This window comes from Emys orbicularis, chromosome 3 (genome assembly GCF_028017835.1).
Source record: "Emys orbicularis isolate rEmyOrb1 chromosome 3, rEmyOrb1.hap1, whole genome shotgun sequence".
Taxonomy (NCBI): Eukaryota; Metazoa; Chordata; order Testudines; family Emydidae; genus Emys; species Emys orbicularis.
This window is the reverse complement of record NC_088685.1, coordinates 148548547-148567517: the sequence shown is the minus strand read 5'-3', so window position 1 is coordinate 148567517 and position 18971 is coordinate 148548547. Positions and strand designations below refer to the sequence as shown.

The 18971-nt window shown below is 43.2% G+C and overlaps 2 protein-coding genes across 3 annotated transcripts in view; one reads left to right on the top strand and one right to left on the bottom strand.

Annotated features, from left to right (window-relative positions):
* Nucleotides 1–4917: 4917 nt before the first annotated feature.
* GPATCH11 (G-patch domain containing 11) lies at nucleotides 4918–17892 on the bottom strand. 2 transcript variants are annotated; one of them, XM_065400373.1, is made up of 9 exons: nucleotides 17825–17892; nucleotides 16033–16116; nucleotides 13943–14169; nucleotides 12954–12995; nucleotides 10042–10162; nucleotides 9322–9412; nucleotides 7346–7450; nucleotides 6304–6385; nucleotides 4918–5832 (listed from the first exon to the last, which is right to left on the bottom strand). In XM_065400373.1, the coding sequence occupies exons 2-9, from the start codon at nucleotides 16080–16082 to the stop codon at nucleotides 5777–5779; spliced, it is 774 nt and encodes a 257-aa protein (XP_065256445.1). In that variant the 5' UTR covers nucleotides 16083–16116; nucleotides 17825–17892; the 3' UTR covers nucleotides 4918–5776. The 2 variants fall into 2 exon arrangements, with proteins under 2 accessions (XP_065256445.1, XP_065256444.1); XM_065400372.1 differs by having other exon boundaries at nucleotides 17829–17890.
* A 56-nt stretch (nucleotides 17893–17948) lies between these two features.
* Nucleotides 17949–18971, top strand: part of HEATR5B (HEAT repeat containing 5B) — a 93154-nt gene continuing 92131 nt past the window's right edge. The window contains exon 1 of the mRNA XM_065400371.1: nucleotides 17949–18009. The gene's annotated coding sequence lies outside the window, so the exon portion shown is untranslated. The remainder of the gene's footprint in view (nucleotides 18010–18971) is intronic.

Sequence of the window (18971 nt, the reverse complement as noted above, 5' to 3'; positions counted from 1 at the left end):
GTGACAAACGTATTTGGAATCTTAGGTTCAATCCTATTGTCCTTTACAAAACCAGGCTTTACATGGGGATCTCTGCAGGGATTGGGGGAATGAAAGCCTCTTCTTGTGATCCAGAGCATCAGTATAAATTTCTACTTACACCCCATAGTCTGAAGCCTTGTGCCCCTGCCCTTTCTCACCTGTGGGCAGGTGGTGGGTGTCGTGTTTTATAGGTGGATCAGCAGTCATGGACCCATAGTTATTTTCATCCACTGCTGTGGAGGGAACCACCATGGTACTTCCTGGGGTGGAGAGGTCTGTCTACAGTCTGCCCCTGCTGTACAACAGAACGTCAGCAGGTCCGGTGCAGAGGGCCTCTTATTTCCATAAGTATGAAGAAGGCAGGTTTTGACCTTTTATACTTAGGTTTGCTGCTGCCTGCTGTTTTAAATCTTTTGCTCTCTCCCAGCAATAACCATTTATTTTTATGTCACCTAGAAATATTGTGGGTATTTTACAGTAGGAAATTTTAGGAAAAATTGCCACTTCTGGCTGTATGGGTGGAAGTGCTAGGGCTCGGTTCACAAGAGGGACTTGGGTGCCTAGTATAGCAGTTAGGCACCTAAGTCCAACATTTAGGCACCACTTGCACTCACAAAATCACTGCTCAGCTGCCATCTAACCCTGTAGGCCCCTAAAGTCCCAAGGTGACTGAGTTTCTACTGGTGAAGTCCCAGAGGGTCCCAACTTTTTGTGGCTGGATATGCTCACCCAGGATGTGGGAAACCTGGGGTCAAATCTCTATTCTGCTGGGTCCTTCCACCTCCCATGAGAGTATCCAAACCACTGGTTTCAATCTCTTGTTGCAGCTGCTCCACTTTATAGTAAATAATGAAATATTCATGGGGCCGGAGAAAGAGTGTGAGTGACTCTAGTGGTTAGGTCAGCCTGCTGAGAGGTAGGAAACCCAAGTTCAAGTCCCTTCTTCACATCAGGCAGTGTAGAAATTTGAACCCAGATCTCCCACATCTTGTGTGAGGGCTCTAACTGCTGTGCTATGGGGTAATCCTCCTTTGTGGTTTTTCATGAAAAATGACTAACCTGGCTTAGGTGTCTAACTCCAGGAGAAAGGTGTGAATCTGAAGTGGAGGTAGGTGTCTTCTTCTAGTTGGGACTTAGGCTCTCAACTCCCTTAAGCCCCTGGGAGGCCACAGACAGCTTTCAGGGGGTTCACTAAGCAGGGCCAGTGTTAGACTCGCTGGGGCCCAGGACAGAAAGCTGAAGCCCCATCACATGGGGCTGAAGCATGGGGCCTGGAGCCCACCACGCGGGGTATGGGGCTCCAGGCAACTGCCCTGCTTGCTATCCCCTAATGCCGGCTCTGGTTTTTATATGCAGAAAACCAGTTATTGTGGCACAAGTGGGCCGTGGAGTTTTTATAGCATGTTGTGGCGGTGTCAGAAAGAAAAAGGTTGAGAATCCCTGGCAAAGGCCACATCACTCTCCACAGCATTTCCACCTAAGCTATCTAGTAGGCTCAGTGGGCTGGCTTTTGTGAATCCCATTCTAACTCTCCCCATGCATTGTACAGAAAGCCTGGGTGCCTAACTCAGGACAGTGAATTCCACTAAGAGGCAGGGCACCTAAACGTCCCCTTTGTGAATATATAGCCTCTCGTGTAGAGAAGGTTCATGTGTCTTTATTACTGTCTAACACTGTGGGGAAAATAGCTGGAGTCTTCCCTAGACAAGGTCTGTGCTGTGTGCTCTTCTCTGGCCGATTGGTATCTACATATAATTAGCAATAGCTAATATGCTTGTTGCTGGCACATGGACCAAAATATCTTGACCAAAATATCTGTTAAAGCACCTTTTAAGTTGTTTATTACATTAGTATAATAAATTTCACTCCACTTAAAAACACCGGACAAGTTAATGTTTGCCAAATGGAAAATGATAAAATTTGGTAAGAAAGAAATGTTATACATATTTGAAGACTGCAAGCTTTTGGGTTTTTTTGTCTTTATATCTGAATGTTAAATTATTAGCAAATTGCTGGTGCTATATAAATAATGCTAATACAATGAGGGTGTTTCAAACAATGAAGAATTTAAAACTATTTAGGCTCTTAAAGAATGTCCCCCTTTGAGAATTAAAGCTCAGTTTAATGATTCACTTTATAGAAACCAGGTATCACAATGAGTTAACACAGCAGTTTTCAAACTTTTTGAGCTGAGCCCTCCCTTTGAGTTACAATTTTTGGTTGTAGCCCCCAAACCCAGACAAAAAGAGGCAAGTCGGGGTAGAGGTGGGACTTCCTCCTCAAGCTCTGCCACTTGCCTTCTCCCCCTCTCCCAAATGTTCCTCCACACCTCCACAGTTTGAATACTGAGTTAACAGATAAGATCTGTTTTTGGTCTTTTGAAGATTGGGATTTGTCTCTGAAATGTAAATCCGCATCCTACCCAAGTCAGCTGTGTCGATTGCTTGGGCTCCACAATGTTCCCTCAGTAGTAGCCTCATAGTAATGATGTGGTCTTCAATCTCTGTCCACTTCCCAGGAGAAGAGTCAGTGACAGCCCCTCACTCCCCCATTATATATACCACATGGAGACAGGGATGCTGGAACAGTTTGTATAGTGGGGGTGCTAAGAGCCATTGAACCAAACTGTAAACTCTGTATATGATGGAAACCACTTCAAGCCAGGGGGTGCTGCAGCACCCCCAGCACTCCTAGTTCCAGCACCTCTGCATGGATATGAGTTGTGGTGAGGCAGGTGCCACAGACCAAGTGGTTGTGGAGGGTGCTATCAGTAAGAGGCCAAGGGACCTTCAGAGCAAGGAAACAATCTCCAATAAGTTGTGGAGAGAGGGAGAGCGAGCCCAGTAAATACCATCTCCTCCCTGCACTCCCAATCTTTTTCTCTCTTCCCCCAGGCTACCAACCCTGTCCTAGAGGTGCCCAATTTCTGAGCCTTTCCCTTGGCTCTGCAGCTTCACCCTCCCATCCTCTATAAGATCAAGGGGTTCAGTTGGGTCTTTAACATTTGGTTGCATAGTTAGATTTTTGGGGGGCATGTTTTAATATAAAAGTCCTGGCTGTGCTTATAAAGAGCAGTTGGAGGTAGGAATCAGGCTGTCATAGGCATTTTTAATGCTTTCATCACTACAACGTATCAGTGCCAAAGGGTAGCATAACCGTTCTTTAAAAGCTGTTCTTAGAAATAAGGCCCCAGTCTTGCATTGAGCATGGATCTGCCTGCTGACATCCTTGTGCCTATGTAGGGACCCATTGGTCCACCTACACAGAGCCCATTGCAAAAATAGGGCCCAAATTTACAATATTATGTTTGTAGATAGCTATTCTGATTCTTAGAAACAGTGAATAAATTCATAATTTTTGTTCTTATACTGATCAAGTATTAGCATTACCTGGCTTTCTATTAGAATGAATAGTACGCCTTAAAAAAACCCCAACCACTGCAGGAAAGCAGATGTCTTCCTAAGTTTGTGCTCTCTGAAGTAGGGAAATTTGGTGCTGGCCTGCTGATAGTGTTCAGTTGTATATAAATTCTAAACTTGTGGTGGATTCTTCTGTAATGAATGAGAATAAATGTAAGCTTTGCTCAGTTTTTTTGAGGTGAATGTAAGTGCTTTCTTCCCCATTAAAACAAATGTTTGACATCTTCCTGTTTTGAACTAATTCCTCTTTCCTAGTGACGCAAGATGCCAGTGAGAGTATATCCTAGCACAGAGAAAAGCCAACTAATTGGATTTCCTTTCCTCTCAGGGAAAGTTCTGTAAAATTCATCTGTGACAGAGTATACCAGACCCTCTGAAGCCATCTGCTGAAGGTCTTGTGCCCTGCCACACCCTGTCCCAGAAAAGGGCAGTGGAGAGGATCCTCCAAGCTGCCTAGAGTGGCTGTGTCAACACCCAGCAAGTCAGCATAAGACAGGGGTTCTCAGACTTTTGTACTGGTGACCCCTTTCACACAGCAAGCCTCTGAGTGCGACTCCCCCTTATACATTAAAAACATTTTTTTATATATTTAACACCATTATAAATGCTGGAGACAAAGTGGGGTTTGGGGTGGAGGCTGACAGCTCATGACCCCCTGAGGGGTCCCAACCCCCAGTTTGAGAACCCCTGGTATAAAACAAGCTGCAGGACCAGAGTGAGTTCAGTTCCTTGCTGGAGCTGGAGGAGCATGGATGGTGTGTAACTGGCTGAGGGAGCTGCAGGACCTTGGACAGAGCAGTGCTGCCAGAAGCTGGGGAGATTGAGACGGAGCCCTGAGGTCAGGCTGAAGACTGTATGGGGCCAAGGGAGGCCCTAAGAGGGTGAAGAGTCTCCAGGGAGAAAGCCCTAGCAGCAAAGCCCCCATACCAGGTATGGGGCCCAGGGAGGGCTACAGAGATATTCCAACCATGGGATACTGGGATAGGCCCCTGTTAGACTGGTTTCCCTGGAAGGGGTTTGTTTGCGTTTCACATTCAGACTGTGTGACTTGACCAGAGGGCTGAGTCACTGAAGACCTACCACAAACAGAGAGAGTGCAGGCACATGCACTCAGCCAAGGGGGTGCTTGTGAGACGTGAACGTGCCACGTGTTACATCTTCTTACTGGCACGTTTTTCCTTGGCAGCTGGCATGCAATAACTAAGAGGTCCTCTGCCACTTGCCCATTAAACTTCAAGATTTACGACAGTAAAGTCTCTGTTCACCACAACTGATGTGTAGGTGGTTGTCTCAGTCCAACTCTATGATGTGTCTAACACAAGCTGCTGCCTGCCTTACAGTAAAAGCTAATTCTTCTAGTTCAGCTCCTTTTTCTGTCATCGTTATGGATTTACTTCCACTAGCAGTTGCTGCTCCTGGACAATGCTGCCACTGTTCAATAGGTATTGACTGAATGGAACCAACTTGGACAAAAAGAGAGTTACAAAAAGCTGTTTAATTATGAACAAAACACTTTAAAAATACCCACTAAATTGATGAAATTTAGAGTTTCTATACAAACATCCATATTTACATTAAGCAATAGAGATTGATGAAGCCAAATACTTTGTGCAAGGTGAGACCATTTTCAACCAGCAGAGTTCACATATCTGGCTGATTATGTTAACAAAAAATAAACTTAAGATTCAAATCAGACATCCTACTGAAGGACGCATATTAAATGACTGGTCAAACACTGTATACTATATAAAGACTTAACCAATATTCACTGTCAACTGATTATCCTCTATTCCATGCTTTATGTTATGTGAGAAAGGAAGGGCAGTGTTTTCCCCCCCGGGAAGCCTTTAAAATGTTGGTTACAAAGTCAAGTACTGTCCATTTCAAATCTCCATCTGTCCACAATCACACATATATACACACACACAAATTTAGCAGTCTGAACCTAGGTACCTCCAACTGGAGGTGTACAGAAATCATAAACCATAACAATTTGGTGCAGTTAGCTGCCTGTCCTCTGAGGTGCAAGACTGGAATTGCAGTTTTTAGTTTGGTAGAAACCTGCAAAACTCCTGCCTGCACCTAAATTATTTAGCATTAAGTACATATGTAAATTTGTAATTCTTATTAAATAGTGAGTTCAATGACTAGCTTCACTTTTAAAAAAAATCTAAAATCTACAACTGCTTCTGTGCTTTCAAAAGTGTGCTCTGAACCTTTCAATATGTCTTTCCACCTGCAGTACTTATGTGAATACTTGATGTCCCATGGAGAGATTTTAAAATACTGCTGTGAATCAACAATATTTTTCCAGAGTTCCTTTTATTACAAAGATTTTAGTCGTGATCTGCTGAACTATCTCCAGGGCAGTTTGAAGATAAATCTGCAGCCTCTACAGCATAAAGGAAAAGAAGGTTAATATTTCAGATATGGGAAGAAAAGATCTATAATCTTCTAAATCTTATTTAAAAAGAGAGTGGTGGGGAGTCAGAAAAAAGGTGATGGAGAAACAGTACAAACAGATTAAGTTAATTCCAAATAGTGTTGTAGTTTGAAGTTCTTATAAAATAGAAAGGTGGTACATGTGGGACTGATCAGGGATGTTTCAGAGGAGAATGTTACCAATTTGGCCACAAAATACTGATTCAGAGCCCAATATTGATCATTCACTAGTTCTGAAACCCAAGAAAGGAGAAATGACTGAATCCAGCCAATATATACAAAAGTTACTTTCAAGGATAACATTAGTGGGACTGGCCTCCATGGGAATTTTGCTGGGATAAAGAATAAATAAGAATTGCAGGATATGGCTCCAAATACATAACCAAAGGAAAATTATATCCAAGATGGATTTAACTCTTACCCTCATATGCTGTTCCACACCAGATACAATAAAGATGCTCTTCTCTTAAATAGGCAGTCAGGATTTGTAATTTCTCCAATACCTACATATATACATACAGAGAAATATATTTTATAGCTTTGACTAGGAATCACAATCGAACAGTCTGGGATGGGCCCCTGGGGTGCACTGTCTTCCCTGCTAGTAAATAGTTCTGGTGCTAAAAAGGGCTCACTAAGGAAAGATCACACAATACTGCAATCAAAAACATGGAAACCTTAGTACACCGTAACTGATACTACAGCAGAAGTCTCCAAATTGTGGCCTGTGGTGCGCCAATGATCTATGGCGAGCTAGCTGGTTAAAAGATGTTGGCTGTTCTTTATTTTCACCTACTGAACAACTAAAAATACCTTATTTCAAGTAAATGATGTTCCTGATGGGATTTTTTTTATCACCCATCTCCGCCACAGACTGAGTTCATTAGAATAACAACTCTAGTGGGTTCTTGGGCATAAAGAGCATGATTTTCAAAAGTGACTGATTTGAGGGCCCCGATTTTTAGAGGCAATTACTCAGCATTTTCTGAAAACTAGACCCATCAAGTGTCAAATTGGGTACCTAAAAATAAGACACCCAAAATCATTACTTTCTTGAAAATCTTGGCCCAAAGGTGAGGTAGTGTTATCATTTAATTTTGCTATTTTACTCCAAATCAGTATAATCATGCTTTATATTCCATGTAATATTATTGCAAAATCACTTTGCAAGGCAGAAAGAGAGGCCACTTATTAGAGCTTTGATATACACCTCTATCCCGATATAACGCTGTCCTCGGGAGCCAAAAAATCTTACCGTGTTATAGGTGAAACCGCGTTATATCGAACTTGCTTTGATCCGCCGGAGTGCGCAGCCCCGCCCCCCCGGAGCACTGTTTTACCGCGTTATATCTGAATTCGTGTTATATCGGGTCGCGTTATATCAGGGTAGAGGTGTATATACACACACATGCATGTTTTACAAATGAAGACAGCTTCAAACTAACTTATGTTTCAGCACTCACACTTAAGTCTGAACCTTTGTATTCATCCTTTTCTTCCTCCTCTTGATCCTTTTCTTCTTGCTCAGGTTCTGTCCAGTACCAAATCTCCTTGGGAACTTTAATATCCTTAAAAATAAAAAAAATTACAAGCAAAGTTCTCTCTGTCTCTATAGGTTTCTCCAGCAGATGCCTGATGAGCACAGTTTATAATGGGACAAGTACCACTTTATAAACTTTGTTATAAATTATGATCTTGAGACACTGAAGCTTCAAGAATAGAACTGATCAAATTTAGACCACACTGGACCACAGCAAGGGCTATTTGTGGGTTTGTTGCTTTTTAAAAACAAATTTAAAGAGATGCTAAAATAAACTTCCGTGCCAGATATGCTGGTAAAGTTCAAGACTGCACAGCAAACTATTATTGTATCTTTTGTCATTGGTTCTCTTTATTGCCCATGTCCACTTTCAGAAGGCTCTTTTTATGATTTTACAGTTAAAAATCCTGAGTCTGCACATGCCCATCATTGTGAAGCTCCTCCCTTGTCTGGGATGGCAGGTGAGCAGCCTCCTCTGAGCCAGACACCGCCACCAATCTGATAGCCTGACACAAGCTACCATGAGACATATAAATAGTAAATGGTCAGTAAGGCGGAAGAGGCCTTCTAGCTGATGTCTGAAGTGTTCTTAAAAGGCTTACACACCAAAATGAATTCAGGTGGAACGTATTTCTTGTCTTTAAGCCCAAGGATGTAACTTCTGTCCCATATGAGCTCTATTGGACCATGGGACACAGGCTCTTGATGGCTACTAGCAAGTTAGCAATAGGCACACACCACCCCCAAGCCCTCTGAGGATACGCTTGGTGTATCCAGCATCTGTTCCACTGGACATTCACAGAATTCCCAGATCCTCTGCTCCCAAAGGAACAGTCTACCCCTGCTTGCCAGTTACACCTTAGATCACAGCTCCACTTAAGATACAACACTTAGATTTGTTTACAGAGAAAATATAAGTTTATTTAACAAAGATTCAAATGATAGTACGCAGAAATATTGGAAACAAAGGGTTAAATATAAAATAAAATCATAACACATGTGCCAGAGCCTAAACTTAATTAACAAGACACGCCCTTGTTTAATTAAAGTTTAGCTCACCCCAAAGTCTTCTCAGTGTTTTTCAGCAAAGACTGGCTGTGATCCTTTTTTCATAAGGCAAACACATACATGGTCAACTTACTTCCTAAATGAAGGATAATTGTGTTACCTCTGCACCCCCAGATATAGTTCCACCAGTCCACTGTCTTCACTTGTAAAAAGGGTAATCCCCCATACCTTGTTTTTTTCCTGTCTAGAATCTCCCCCTGGAGACTTTGCAATCACTTGATTAGTATTTTTTTCAGATTGTAGATAGGCATTCATTGTGAAGTATACATCACTCAATCTGCATATAGCCAGTCAGCCAGAAAAGTTTCTTGTTTGAACGAAACTTGTTTAACACCTTTTGGTGACCAGCTCCAAGTCCGAAATTGTAAGAACATCATTTTCAGCACGCACGCACGCACACACACACACACACACACACACACACACACACACACACACACACACACACACACACACACACACACACTCACGTAACTCCTTACATATTATCCATCCATACATTTCATAATGATCATGATGACCAGTGTGACACAGGCTTTCAGTAGAGACCTTACATGACATCCTTTGGCGAACTAGGATGTAGATACTAGACCCACGGGATCCCTGTAACCCTTATGCACCCTGTGCCCTCTGCCAGTTGGCACCAGAAGGTCCCTGGGTAACACAGGGCATCTCAGGGAGACAAGCATTGCCACTTCAGTCCAATAACACCCAATATTATACAAAACTTAAGAAGTGAAATAATATTGTTGTACATGAAGATTGAAGAATTTGTAGCCAGCTCTACACTATAAACCATCCTTCCACCCCAAAGCAGCGTATTAGCCTTACCTTTTGTGTGTCTAATTGCTGACAGGCCCTCTGGCTTTTTCTAAGGTCCCCTTCTATCTTACGTTCTTCTTGTTTGCTTTTGAATCTCATTCTGTCAATAAAAAAGTAGCTAGCTACAATCAACAGGCAGATAAAAAATTCACACATTATAGGCAAGAACTTATTGTAATGTAAAGCTAGTTGAGATTTTAGACACACCATGGTTCCCCACAACATTTGTAACTCTTTGTAATGCCTTTGTACAAGCATACAGTCCTCTGACGGGATCAGAGAAGGCCATCCTAAACAGGACCGTGCTGAAGCTTAAGAACGTCATTGTAAACTTATATGTACATATGTGTCTTCCCTGAGGAGGCTACATTTAAATAGTTTTTAAAACAGATTTCTTGTTTAAGTTGCACCGTCTAACAAACGGCAATAGGTACATTATTTTGTCTGTCCCCTGGCATCGCTAATGTCCATTGTAATTAAGGGGCACAGCAGAGGGAATTTATGTATTTTAGTTTTCATGTGTCAGACCATTTTTTCTTTTTAAGTGGTTGGTAATTACCCTCCCCAGGGCCCACTCATCACACAAATGTTATTCAGAATTGATGAGACATTTTGATGATAGTCAAACCTGAGGTCGCCAGTACCACTTTAAGATAAGTGTGAAACCCGGATCCTTTTTTACATTACCTGAAAATGTTTACAACAACATATGAAAATAAATCGTTTTACCTAAACTGATCTGCAGCATCTTCATCTGCTTGTTTTTTCATATGAATCTTTCTTCTGTAGTTTTCTAGCCTTTCTTCTGCTTTCCGCTTTTGTGATTCTTCATGACCAAGCCCACCTCTGCCTGTTTAAGTTCAAAACACTGTTGTGAGCAGCTGAGAGACTGTGAATTCCAACAGTTACTGTACTGTCATGGATGGATATAAACTGTTCAGGAAGGACAGGCAGGGCAGAAAAGGGGGTGGAGTTGCATTGTATGTAAGAGAGGAGTATGACTGCTCAGAGCTCCGGTATGAAACTGCAGAAAAACCTGAGAGTCTCTGAATAAAGTTGAGAAGTGTGAGCAACAAGGGTGATGTCGTGGTCGGAGTCTGCTATAGACCACCAGACCAGGGGGATAAGGTGGACGAGGCTTTCTTCCAGCAACTAACTGAAGTTGCTAGATCACAGGCCCTGGTTCTCATGGGAGACTTTAATCACCCTGATATCTGCTGGGTGAGCAATACAGCGGTGCACAGACAATCCAGGAAGTTTTTGGAAAGTGTAGGGGACAATTTCTTGGTGCAAGTGCTGGAGGAACCAACTAGGGGCAGAGATTTTCTTGACCTGCTGCTCACAAACAGGGAAGAATTAGTAGGGGAAGCAAAAGTGGATGGGAACTTGGGAGGCAGTGACCATGAGATGGTCGAGTTCAGGATCCTGACACAAGGAAGAAAGGAGAGCAGCAGAATACAGACCCTGGACTTCAGAAAAGCAGACTTTGACTCCCTCAGGGAACAGATGGGCAGGATCCCCTGGGAGAATAACATGAAGGGCAAAGGGGTCCAGGATTGCTGGCTGTATTTTAAAGAATCCTTATTGCGGTTGCAGGAACAAACCATCCCGATGTGTAGAAAGAATAGTAAATATGGCAGGCGACCAGCTTGGCTTAACAGTGAAATCCTTGCTGACCTTAAACGCAAAAAATAAGCTTACAAGAAGTGGAAGATTGGACAAATGACCAGGGAGGAGTATAAAAATATTGCTCAGGCATGCAAGAGTGAAATTAGGAAGGCCAAATCGCACTTGGAGTTGCAGCTAGCAAGAGATGTTAAGAGTAACAAGAAGGGTTTCTTCAGGTATGTTAGCAACAAGAAGAAAGTCAAGAAAAGTGTGGGCCCCTTACTGAATGAGGGAGGCAATCTAGTGACAGAGGATGTGGAAAAAGCTAATGTATTCAATGCTTTTTTTGCCTCTGTCTTCACAAACAAGGTCAGCTCCCAGACTGCTGGACTGGGCAGCACAGTATGGGGAGGAGGTGACCAGCCCTCTGTGGAGAAAGAAGTGGTTCGGGACTATTTAGAAAAACTGGATGAGCACAAATCCATGGGGCCGGATGCGCTGCATCCGAGGGTGCTAAAGGAGTTGGCGGATGTGATTGCGGAGCCATTGGCCATCATCTTTGAAAACTCATGGCGATCGGGGGAGGACCCGGAGGACTGGAAAAAGGCTAATGTAGTGCCCATCTTTAAAAAAGGGAAGAAGGAGGATCCGGGGAACTACAGGCCAGTCAGCCTCACCTCAGTCCCTGGAAAAATCACGGAGCAGGGCCTCAAGGAATCAATTATGAAACACTTAGAGGAGAGGAAAGTGATCAGGAACAGTCAGCATGGATTCACCAAGGGGAAGTCGTGCCTGACTAACCTAATTGCCTTCTATGATGAGATAACTGGCTCTGTGGATGAGGGGAAAGCAGTGGATGTGTTATTCCTTGACTTTAGCAAAGCTTTTGATACAGTCTCCCACAGTATTCTTGCCGCCAAGTTAAAGAAGTATGGGCTGGATGAATGGACTGTAAGGTGGATAGAAAGCTGGCTAGATCGTCGGGCTCAACGGGTAGTGATCAATGGCTCCATGTCCAGTTGGCAGCCAGTTTCAAGCGGAGTGCCCCAAGGGTCGGTCCTGGGGCCGGTTTTATTTAATATCTTTATTAATGATCTGGAGGATGGTGTGGACTGCACTCTCAGCAAGTTTGCAGATGACACTAAACTGGGAGGCGTGGTAGATACACTAGAGGGTAGGGATCGGATACAGAGGGACATAGACAAATTAGAGGATTGAGCCCAAAAAAACCTGATGAGGTTCAACAAGGACAAGTGCAGAGTCCTGCACTTAGGACGGAAGAATCCTATGCACTGCTACAGACTCGGGACCGAATGGCTAGGTAGCAGTTCTGCAGAAAAGGACCGAGGGGTCACAGTGGACGAGAAGCTGGATATGAGTCAACAGTGTGCTCTTGTTGCCAAGAAGGCTAACGGCATTTTGGGCTGTATAAGTAGGGGCATTGCCAGCAGATCGAGGAACGTAATCGTTCCCCTTTATTCGACATTGGTGAGGCCTCATCTGGAGTACTGTGTCCAGTTTTGGGCCCCACACTACAAGAAGGATGTGGAAAAATTGGAAAGAGTCCAGCGGAGGGCAACAAAAATGATTAGGGGGCTGGAGCACATGACTTATGAGGAGAGGCTGAGGAAACTGGGATTGTTTAGTCTCCAGAAGAGAAGAATGAGGGGGGATTTGATAGCTGCTTTCAACTACCTGAAGGGGGGTTCCAAAGAGGATGGAGCTCGGCTGTTCTCAGTGGTGGCAGATGACAGAACAAGGAGCAGTGGGGGAGGTCTAGGTTGGATATTAGGAAACACTAGTGAAACACTATTTCACTAGGAGGGTGGTGAAGCACTGGAATGCGTTACCTAGGGAGGTGGTGGAATCTCCTTCCTTGGAGGTTTTTAAGGCCCGGCTTGACAAAGCCCTGGCTGGGATGATTTAGTTGGGAATTGGTCCTGCTTTGAGCAGGGGGTTGGACTAGATGACCTCCTGAGGTCCCTTCCAACCCTGATATTCTATGATAATTAAAAGAGGTAAATATTACACACCTGTTTTAATGTTCAGAGGAATAGGCTCAACAATGCCGCCTCCTGTAGGAAAAAAGGGCAGACAGCTTATGAAGTCAGGTCTCTCCTCAAATCATAAACACAGCCTATCCAAGTATACACAAGATTTTGCCACTGAATAATTAGCTTTTATGCTAATTTTTTTTTAACAGATGGATAAATCAAGCATCAAGGTGCACTGACAATGGACCGGTGGATCGGGCATTCCTTATTTTCTCTGTTGAATTGTAGTGTTGCTGTGTGCTGCATTCAGGTTGCTGCCCTATACACCAAAGAAGGACAGCTTAATTTGACAGGTATAACATATTAGTAATTAATAATAATAATAATTAATAATACATTGCACCCTTCTGTAGCATCTTTCATATGAGAATCTTGAGACACTTTACAAACATTAACTAACTAAGCCTCACTATTCACTCATGGAGTGCAACATTTATTCATCCCCTAGTGATTTACTCTAGATAGATCCCAGGTGACATTTTTGCTTCACTAGGGCTCCGTGCAGAAGGACTTAGCGTCTGTGTGCACAGATCCCTTTCCAGAATCAAGCTGTAAATTTGTGCAGATTGGAGATAGGTTCTTTAATGTTTAAAAGTTACTTGCTTGGAAGGAACACCAAAATCAAAAGGCTATGCCCTGCTACAGATAGTAAGATTTTTGTAAAACATCATCCACATCTGAAATACCATTTAGTTACCAGCAAGTACTGTTTCTTCCTTCTCCAATTCCCCCATATCCCTCACCCTTTTTATTTCAGAGATTTTAAGGGCTTGCTCTCACCTTCTGTGCTTTCTTCTGCTGTGCCAAGGTGACAGTTAAGAACTACCCTAACAGACAGGAGTTCTTATAGAGGTATTCAATGAATTCATCCAGAGATAAGGTGGAACGGTATTAGTAACAGGTACCATTTTAAACCCACATTTTGAAAAATGGGCATACATCTAAATTCTAGAAGTTAACAAACTTACCACTCTTGCCAAGGGCCTGCCCACTTTTGTACCCCATCTTTTGGAGCAAAGCAAAGCCTTTGTTTTCATTTCCTAAAGCACTTTTCAACACAGTGTCACGTCTCTCTCTTTCCTCTTCTTTTAGGCTCTTTTGTCTATTTTTCTGGTTAGCTTCCCTCTGCTTTTCTTCTTTTTGAATAGCTTCTTTCACATGCCTCACCACTGGCAATCCTGGCCTGACATCCTGTCTAAGGGAAAAAATAAGTATTAATATTGTCTTTTTTTTTAATTAAGAGGCAATAAATGTTTAATGGCAGCATAATCCATTACAATGAAACAGTGAGGATATAGAATCAGCTTTGTATAAGCAACCTCTAGTGCAGGGGTAATCAATTATTTTTTGTCAAGGTCCAAATTTCTTGGTCAAATTTCTTTTTGTCAAGGTCCAAACTCCAGAGAAAATATATAGCTGCCACTTGAGAATGGGGAGTGACTTTAAGACTGGGGAGGCCTACATTGAAAATCTTAAGCTCTGATTTCTCCATATCTTTGAATCACTGCACTTCCATTCTAATACCCTATTTTTCAATTGCTTGTAATGGACTAAAAAATTATCTTTTGGGCAAAAACTTCTAATTCATACTATTTGTTTGTGGAAGGAATTTGAATACAATTCATTGTGCTGTTTGAACTATAAATATGTGAAAACCTTAAGAAAATAGGTCCATAGTCTTTTTTTTCCACTATGAAAACAAGTAACTTTGTTCTAAAATGGTGGCTGCTCTAGTCCATGGAAAACATAACTTTGATTTTTCTGATGTATGACTAAAATGTCAAATATAATCTGCATTAAACTTCCTTAAAAAAGAAATTAAATTATTTCCTCCATAACAATCTCCCTACAGGTGAAGGTCAGACATTTAAATGGAGAACCTGAAACCCACTCAATTAGACTAAAAAAGGGTTAAAAGTAGTTTCAGCTACACAACTTGTCGCTTAATCCCCCCATGCTAATTCTTGTAGCTTTACCACATCTTGCAAACACACATGCTTCACTTGAATAAGCCTTTAAATGGCTTTTAAGAATGACAATAATTGTATTACTTATCCTGTAATATAACTGCAAATAGAGACTATGTTTAAACTTTTAACACAGTCAAAATGGTGTTTCCATCTGGATGTTCTCCTATCTCATATAGAACTTATTTTTTCCCATTCTCTCCTCCTCTGCAATGCAAGTGACATATCAAAGGGGATCCCATACAGCCCAATGCAAGTGTTTGGTTGCACCTTACAGAAATGCTCTTGTCTATATTATAACTAACCAGTTTAAAAGATTAGTTCTTAAGGAAAGAAGCCTTAGAAAGAGTTATTTATCCTGCCTGCTAGACTACTATACAGCTCAGATGGATTCTTTCTTGTTTAGGATCTCAGGCTACTTTGTTGATGCTGGGAAATGGCAGTTACCAGAAGAGTTTCATTAGCAGCCATCTTGCCTCATTTCCATTTCCACCTGGACATATGTCTCCACAACAGAACTGGTGAGGACTTGTAAGGAATACAGTGCTCCTCAACTTTTCACCTTAGCCACCTACAAATAATTTATATTTGGGAGGAGAGGCATGGTAAATGCAAAAATAAAGTACACAGAGTGGGGGAGGTCCAATTTTTTGAAGTAATTAGTGATCTGAAGTGCCTCGATTTTTTGGTGCCCAACCTGAGACACCTTAAAGGGTCCTCCTGATTTTCAGAAGGTACTGAGCAACCAGCTTCTGAAAACAAGACCCTTTAAAATGGCATCCAATATTTAAATTGAGGCATCCAATATCAATAGCCACTTTTGAAAAATTAGGCCTAAATTTTCATTTTGGCTAAAATACTGCTTGCTTTACTCATTTGAATCATCCCAGTGAAATCTCCCTGTGACTTGTGTGAGTAATGAAAAGAGGATTTGGCCCTTAATGAGATGCCTGGAAATTGACAGAATGGTTGATTCAGGGATGACAGGCTCTTCATAAACACTAGTGAAAAACTCAACGACTAAATCCCCAAAATGATCAGTATTGTTACTGGATGTAGATGTGTATGATGTACTTAGGCAAGCTACTTACTGCACATTAATAAAAGAATCAGACATATAGTCATCTTCTTCTTCTTCCATGTTTAATATGTGTACCCTGTTCAGATCCTCTTACCTATAATGAATGAAAATATTTTATTACACATTTTACCTTTTTAAAATGAATTGAAATGAAATAAGACGACTGTTTTTGGGCTAAGATAAACTTACTGGTTCAGGTTTGCTATATTCAGTACTGGACAAGTGCCAAAAAAACACTGCTAGACAGGGACTGACAGCAGTTTTATTATTTGATATTTTGTGAATTACCAGGGGATAGAAATGAATGTTTCAGTTATCATCCTTGATCTCGTCTCTTGCTCAGCATAGTTCTATGGCAGCCTCACCTTGGGGATTACTGTTGCTTTAGCAGGGTTACACTTCAAAAAAATGACTACTACGTCAGTTGCTCTGATAATGCATTTATCTAGATTTAACTTGACCCTCTTTTTCCTTGATATCCACACTTGGTATTTTTGGCTTAATTTTCTTCCATGGTTGCCCATACAGTCTACAATTAGAAGCTGTTCTCCTCTTTAGTTTTAAACACTTCTTGGGCTGAATAAATATCACATGACTGTGGGGGTTGGACTAGATGACCTCCTGAGGTCCCTTCCAACCCTGATAGTCTATGATTCTATGATGACAAATGGGCGAATCTGTATCTTTTGTGAGGTTTTAAACATCATCAGAGAATTACAATTTCTTTGTCCATATTTTTTCTGCCAGGATTGGCATCCAGGGCACTGAAAAACTAGGCATCAGGCAATTCACTCTTTATTTAATGAAGTTTAGGCTCCCGTTAATGTTCTCGCTTGATGGTCTTTGTTCGGATTTTGTGAATTTAGGCAAAATTTTCAGATCTCCTGAACTTTCTGCACCATTACCATGGAAATGACCCATTTGGTAGATCACCTAACCTGGCAGTTACACCTACATTTTCTAATCTCAAAATTTCTTTAGCCATTCAAGCTCACAAGATAAACTGATGTTTTTTATTGGAGCATACGCTATAAAATCAAAAGGAGTATCCATCTTAATCTTGAATTCCCTAGAAAATTGCCCTAATAAATTAAATATATTTTTGTATTTTACAGGGTCTTGATCCTGCAAATACTTAGGCAGGTGCTTAACTTACTACTCTGAGCAGTCCCACTGAAATAAAAATTTACAAAAAGTGTCACTTACGTAAAATTAAATTAGAATTAGAAGTTGGTGCAATAAAATATATTAGCTTGCCCACCTTGTCTCTCTAAGTAAAATTACAGACATATTTTTGAAGGGGGAGGGAGGAGGGCTAAAGCAAGGGGTCAACATTTTCCATTTTTACCACAAACAAGACATTTTTGCAGAATTCCAGCTGTGAAAATCTGGAAGTTATAACCCTCAGAGTCTGAAAATCAGGTAAAAATAAAGCCAGTCTGATGTTCAGTATCCCCACCCCCCCCCAAAACCTCCCACCACCCCCAACCACCTCCCCAGTATCCCCAACCACCCCACCCCAAAACCTCCCACCCCCCCAGTATCTCCAGCCATCCCACCCCAAAACCTCCCACCCCCCTCCCCAGTATCCCCAGCCACCCCACCCCAAAATCTCCCAGCACCCCCAATATCCCCAGCCACCCCACCCCAAAACCTCCCACCATCCCCCAGCCACCTGTCCCCAAAATCGCCCAGCACCCCCAGCCACCCCTCAGTATCCCCAGCCACCCCTCCCCAAAACCTCCCACCACCCCCGGTCACCTCCCCAGTATCCCCAGCCACCGCTCCGCTCTGCCTCTCACTCACCCCCCGCTCTCTCGCTCTCTCTCTCTCGGGCTCCGTGCTGCGCACTCTCTGCTCAGGCGCTTCCTGGGTCCCGGGCTGCGCCTGCGCCTGCGCCCGACCCGGCTCTTCCTGCCGCTGGGAGGGAGACCCGGTGCGCTGCTGTCAGGGGTCCGTCGGGCTCTGCTGGGGCCGCTGCTTGCGGGTGAGTGCGGGTCGGGGGGCTCGGCTGCACCCGGGGAGCTGCTATGAGAGGGGGCGGGGAGGAGCGGCCGCGGGGCGTTGGGTGCCCGGTGCCCGCGGTCCGGGGGCAGGAAGACGCTGCTGGGAAGGGGATAGCGGACAGGGCCGCCCTCCCCCGGCGGCCAGAAATCCTGCCTCGAGCCCCGGAGAGCCTGAGGCGGGCCTGGCCGGTGCCAATGACAGATGCGGGGCGCGTTTGCGAGCTTGGCCCTGCGTGCGGGGCTCGCCGAGAGCCTGGCCCGGTGGCAGGGCTCCAGCAGCGGCTGGCGATGAAACTCACCAGATCTGGCAGCACCGGAGATGGCGCTTCCCAATGGGTGGAGTGGCCCTGCAGAGGTGGCATATGGTGCCACGGGGCTGGCACCTGATAGCGCAGGGATGACGGACCTGGAGTGTATCATGGCTCTGCGGCAATGTTGTGGGGCCTGTGTGTGTTGTATCCTAGGATTTGTGGTTTCCAGGGCTTGTACCTCCATATTCAGAATGAAGGCTGCTGCATCATACCACTCCATAAGCAACAGTTGGTGTGTTGAATGAACTGACCACCTGTATTAATAAGGACAGGGGATATGTGTTTATATATTTAATGGTATGGAGCACCATGTTGGGACTAAACAATAATAAACAAGATTTACTCCTGTATACCTGGGTGTTTCTGTGGCCCCTATCTCTGTGGTATCTGAGGGCCCAGATGTTAATTAATTTATCCTCGTACCACCCCTGTAAGGAAGTATTATACTTATTTTACAGATGGGGAACCCAAGGCATAGGCAGAGTAAGTGACTTGTTTAAGGGTCACTCAACAAGTTAGTGGCAGAGCTGGGAATAGAATTTGGATGTCCTTATTCCATCTCTGCTGTTCTAAAACTACCAGACAACGTTCCCACTTTCAACTATATACTGGTCTCAAATAATGCATATACA

Coding starts and splice junctions, on each gene's coding strand:
- GPATCH11 (XM_065400373.1), bottom strand. CDS start 16,082: ATGGAAGAAGAAGAAGATGACTATATGTCTGATTCTTTTATTAATGTG. Junction 10,163..12,953: donor TCCTCTGAACATTAAAACAG/GTGTGTAATATT, acceptor GAACTTAAACAG/GCAGAGGTGGGCTTGGTCAT. Junction 5,833..6,303: donor GTGTGGAACAGCATATGAGG/GTAAGAGTTAAA, acceptor TTTATGCTGTAG/AGGCTGCAGATTTATCTTCA.